General features: G+C 42.0%; 1 protein-coding gene across 3 annotated transcripts in view; it reads left to right on the top strand.

Moving 5' to 3' along the window:
* Positions 1–2,386: 2,386 nt before the first annotated feature.
* The window catches only part of SHLD1 (shieldin complex subunit 1), a 72,898-nt gene continuing 69,575 nt past the window's right edge, over positions 2,387–5,709 (top strand). For all 3 annotated transcript variants that reach the window (XM_017523992.2, XM_037736906.1, XM_037736907.1), the window contains exon 1: positions 2,387–2,428. In XM_017523992.2, the coding sequence (XP_017379481.1) occupies positions 2,403–2,428 (26 nt within the window). In that variant the 5' untranslated portion in view covers positions 2,387–2,402. The remainder of the gene's footprint in view (positions 2,429–5,709) is intronic.

Below are 5,709 nucleotides of genomic sequence, written 5' to 3'. Positions count from 1 at the left end.
TTTTTTTTTTTTTTTCCAACTATTATTATTATTTATTTTTTCAGTGACCTGCCACTTCAGGAGGTTCTGCCAAAAAGAAAAGCAAAACAAACCAAAAAACAGCTTTCTTGATAAATGTCTATTCATATACCATGTAAAATTTGCCCCTTTAAAGCTAAAAAATTAAAGTCAAGCATAGTGGCATTCGCCTGTAGTCCCAGTCGCCTCAAGGCCCTGCCAGGGTGCAGTGAGCTGACATGCACCACTGCACTCCAGCCTGGGAGACAGAGCAAGACAACGGACCTAAACATAAAATAAGGTGTAACATTAAGGTTTTTTGTTGTTGTTGTTGACAGAACTGTGCATCTATTACTGTGATCTAATTTTAGAATATTTTCATCACTTCAAAGAAAAATCCTGCATTCAGTAGCAGTCACTCTACATTCACCATGTCCATTCTGCCCCAAGTCCTAGACAATTGCTAGTATACTTTCTGTCTGTATAGCCTTGCCAATTCGCACATTTGATATAAATGAAATCATACAGTGTGACTGGTTTCTTTCATTAAGTATAATGTCAACGTTTTGGTGACCAGCTTCTTTCGTGCCTTTTTTTTTTTTTTTGAAATGGAGTCTCATGAATCTCACTCTGTTTCCCAGGCTGGAGTGCAGTGGCGTGATCTCGGCTCACTGCAATTTCTGCCACCCGGGTTCAAGCTAGTCTCCTGCCTCAGCTTTCCGAGGAGCTGGGATTACAGCCATCTGCCACCACGTCTGGCTAATTTTTGTATTTTCAGTAGAGATGGGGTTTTACCATCTGGGCCAGGCTGGTCTTGAAGTCCTCAGCTGGTGATCAACCTGCCTCGGCCTCCCAAAGTGCTGGGATTACAGGCATGAGCCGGCACTCCTAGCTGACTATCTTCTTATGCTATGTATAATATTTTCACAGCTTGCCTTTGTAGCATGTGTCCGACTGTTAGCAGAGAAACCAAACTCTGTAAACTATTTTAAAGAGGCTTATTCTGAGCCAGTGTGAGTGGCCATGGCCCAGAGAGAAAACACAAAACCAAAAAGCCTTGAGTAAGTGATCCTGAGGCAGTTGGGTTATAGTTTGTTTTTTTTACATTTTAGGGAGACGGAAGTTACAGGCAAAGACATAAATCAGTACATGGAAGGCATACATTGGTTAGACCCAAAAAGGCGGATATCTCAAAGGGTGGTCTTAGGTGGATTTTAGGGATTCTTTAGTTGACAATTGCTTGAGAGTTAAGCTTTTTCTAAAGACTTGAAGTCAGTAGAAAAGAATGCTTGAACTAAGATAAGGGAGTTGTGGGGTTCAAGGTCCTGGTTTCATAGATGAAACTTTGTGAGTGGCAGCCTCAGAGAATAAATGGGCTTGGCACTGTGGCTCACGCCTGTAATCCCAACACTCTGTGAGGCCAAGGCAGGTGGATCACTGAGGTCAGGAGTTTGAGATCAGCCTGACCAAAATGTTGAAACACTATGTCTACTAAAAATACAAAAATTAGCCGGGCGTTGTGGCATGCGCCTGTAACCCCAGCTACTTGGGAGGCTGAGGCACAAGAATTGATTGAACCCAGGATACGGAGGTCATAGTGAGCCAAGATCATGCACTGCACTCCGGCCTAGGTGACAGAGTGAGACTTCATCTCAAAAAAAAAAAAAGAGAGAGAGAGAATAGATGGTACTTTGTCACCACATGTCTCTTTTTGGAAATTTAAAATTTAAGTATCAGAATCAATCTTTCCTAAATCTGGGAAAGGCCTAGAAAAGGAAATTCTGGCTGCATTAAAGGAAATTCTCTGCAGATGCAAATTTCTGTTACAAAAGACAGTTTTGTAGGGCCATTTCAAAATATGTCAAAGAAATATATTTTGGGATTTTTTTTTTTTTTTTTTTTGAGACAGAGTCTTGCTCTGTCACCCAAACTGGAGTATAGCACCATCTCAGCTCACTGCAACCTCCACCTCCTGGGTTCAAGCAGTTCTCCTGCCTCAGCCTCCAGAGCTGCTGGAATTACAGGCATGCACCACCACACCTAATTTTTGTATTTTGTTTGTTTGTTTGTTTTTTGAGTTGGAGCCTTGCTCTGTCATCAAGGCTGTGGTGCAGTGGTGTGATCTCAGCTCACTGCAACCTCTGTCTCCCAGGTTCAAGCGATTCTCCTGCCTCAGCCTCCTGAGTAGCTGAGATTATAGGCATGCACTGCCACACCCGGCTAACTTTTTGTATTTTCAGTAGAGACGGAGTTTCACAATATTGGCCAGGCTGGTCTCAAACTCCTGACCTCAAATGATCTGCCTGCCTTGGCCTCCCAAAGTTCTGGGATTACAGGTGTGAGCCACCGTGCCTGGCTGACATAAAATATTTTTATTTCCTTCAGGGTTTGTCTTCCATCGTGTGATGCTATACCAGTGTCAGGTTGGAAGGTAAGCCACATTATACCAGGTTAATAAAAAAAAAACTCATTTAACAAGATTTTACAATCTATAGGGTGTGACATAACCTATGTCTTGCATGGCCTAGGTCTTGTTTATAATTTGGTATATTTTTTAACAATATGTATAAATATAAAACGTAGAGACAGGGTCTTGTTATGTGGCCCAGGCTGGTGTCAAACTCCTGGTCTCAAATGATCCTCCCACCTCGGCCTCCCAAAGCGCTACAGGAGCTAAAAAGAAATTATTTAGACAGTTAGCCAGGGTTAGGGAGTCCTTGGTAAGGTTTTTCTTTTAATAAAAAGTAGTCCCCAAATCATTTCTAACAAAAAGCAGCCTGAACAATCAAGCTGCGAGCATAGATAAGCAAGTTGGAAGCTTGCATAGGTAAATGCCAGCAGCTGTGCCAATAGAAAAGGGATACCTGGAAGCCAGGTATATTCAGCATGGAGGTTTCCTCTTCCCTTTACTTTGCTGCCACGTGTGCAAGCAACATGGCACTGGCCAGGGTAAAACCCATTTACATAATAAGAGATGAGGGTGGGATGGCCAGCCTCTTCTAGTGCTTTGTAAAAGGCACAACTGGTCCAACCAATCCTCTTGGCCCTAAGTAAATCAGACACCAGCTCCTTAAGCTCATCCATAAAACCAACCTCAACTCACCCCAAATTGGAGAGATCTGTTCAGAACCCCCTTCCCTCTGCAGGGGAGAGCTTTTCACTTTTGCCTATTAAACTTTCCTCTCTTAAACACACTTCTTGTGTGTTCGTGTCTTTGATTTGCTTGGCATGAGACAATGAACCTTGGGTATTACTCCACACAAACAATGCTGCTTCAGAAGTCCTGGGATTACAGGCATGGGCCACAACACCTAGCCATAGTTTGGTATTTTATTGCCACAAAGAGTCTATTTTGCCAGTCATGTGATCTCTTTTTTTCTTTTCTTTACTTGAGACAGGGTCTCACTCTGTCATCCAGGCTGGAATGCGGTGATGTGATCTCAGCTCGCTGCAGCCTCAACCTCCTGGGCTCAAGTGATCCTCTTATCTCAGCCTCCTCAGTAGCTGGGACTACAGGCAAGCACCACCATGCCTGGCTAGTTTTTGTATTTTTTGTAGAGTCGAGTTTTCACACTGTTGTGCAGGCTGGTCTTGAACTCCTGGGCTTAAGTTATCTTCCTGCCTCAGCCTTCCAAAGTGTTAGGGCTACAGGCGGTAGCCACCTCACCTGGCCATGATCTCTATGATAACATTAATGCTGGTCAGTTAGTGTGCCTAAACTCCAAAAAGAGGTGGGTATAATGAGGTACGTCTGACCTCCTTTCCCATTGCTGATGAAAAAGCCAAATTCTGTAAAATATTTAAAGAGGTTTATTCAGAACCAAATATGAGTGACCACGGCCCATAACATAGCATCAGGAGGTCCTGAGAACTTGTGCCAAAGGTAGTTAGGTTACAGCTTGGTTTTATATATTTAGGCCTCAAAATGTATAACTGTTTAGGGAGGGGGTTTCAGGCTATAGGTGAATTCAAACTGATTGGCAATGGGTTGTTTTGCCTGAAGAGTTGAAATCAGCATAAATAAATGCTTGAGTTAAGATAAGGGGGGCTATGGAAGCCAAGGTTCTTGTTGTATAGATGAAGCCTCTTAGTAACAGGCTTCAGAGAGAATAGATGCTAAATATCTCTTATGAGGCTTTAAAAGGTGTCAGACTCTGGATGAGAGCTAAGACAGGGGTCTTCAACTCCTGGGCTGCAGACTGGTACCAGTCTGTGCCCGTTAGGAACCAGGCCACACAGTAGGAGGTGAGCGGCAGGTGAGCTAGCATTACACTCTGAGCTCTGCCTCCTGTTAGATCAGTGGTGGTATTAGATTCTCATAGGTATGTGAGCCCTATTGTGAACTGCACATGTGAGGGATCTAGGTTATATGCTCCTTATGAGAATTTAACTAATGCCTGATGATCGGAGGTAGAACAGTTTCATCCTAAAACCATATCCCCCTTACCCGCCCAGTCCATGGAAAAGTTGTCTTCCATGAAACTGGTCCCTGGTGTCAAAAAGTTTGGGGTCTGTTGTTGTAAGAAAAGAACATTTTTGATAGCATGCAAATGTTCCCTCAAAAGATGGCTTTGTAGAGCCATTTCAAACTATGACAAAGAAAATATATTTTGGGGTAAAATATTCTGATTTCCTTCAGGGCTTGTTATCTGTCATGTGATGCTATACCAGAGTCAGGTTGGAGTTTGGTATCTTATTGCTATGAAGAATCTTTTTTTTTCAGTCTAACGATCTCTATTTTAATGTTAAGGCTGGTCAGTTGTGCCTATACTCCAAAGACAGAAAAGTATAAGGAGGCATCTCTGACTGTCCTTTCCATCATGGCCTGAACTAGTTTTTCAGGTTTTCCTTGTGGCTCATATCTATAATCCCAGCACTTTGGTAGGCCAAGGTGGGAGGATTGTTTTGGCCCAGGAGTTTGAGATCAGCCTGGACAATATAGTGAGACCTCTATCTTTAAAAAAAAAACATTAAAACAATTTAAAAAATTATATTGATATTTAGATCAATTTGGGGGATGTGGCCATCTTAAAATAGTAAGTTTTCTGATCCATGAACATGGGATATCTTTCCATTCCTTTAGATTTTTAATTTCTTCCAACATTTAAAAATAGTTTTCAGTGTACATCTTACACTACTTTAAGGTATTTCTAAAATTTTATTCTTTTTTATGCTATCGTAAATGGAATTGTGTTCTTAATTTTATGTTGAGATTATTTATTGCTAGCATACATAAATATGAATGAATTTTCTATATCGATCTTGTATTATGTGACCTTGTTTAACTTGTTTATTCGTTCTAGGAGATTTTTTAAGCAGATTCCTTAGGATTTTCTTCTTTCTTTCTTTCTTTCCTGCTTTCTCTTTCTTTTCTTTTCTTTCTCTTTTTGACAGTGTCTCTCTCTTATAGCCCAGGCTGGAGTACAATGACAATCCTGGCTCACTGCAACCTCCGTCTCCTGGGTTCAAGTGAATCTCCTGCCTCAGACTCACGAGTAGCTGGGATTACAGCCACCCACCACCATGCCAGCTAATTTTTGTGTTTTTAGTACAGATGGGATTTCACCATGTTGGCCAGGCTGTTCTGGAACTCCTGACCTCAAGCGATCCACCCAACTTAGCCTCCCAAAGTGCTGGGATTCTGGGCATGAGCCACCACATCCCACCTAGGATTTTCTTTTCCTTTTTTTTTTTTTTTGAGACAGAGTCTCA

The sequence above is a fragment of the Cebus imitator genome, unplaced genomic scaffold, assembly GCF_001604975.1.
Source record: "Cebus imitator isolate Cc_AM_T3 unplaced genomic scaffold, Cebus_imitator-1.0 Scaffold31, whole genome shotgun sequence".
NCBI classification, from domain to species: domain Eukaryota; kingdom Metazoa; phylum Chordata; class Mammalia; order Primates; family Cebidae; genus Cebus; species Cebus imitator.
This window is presented reverse-complemented; position numbering and strand designations above follow the sequence as displayed.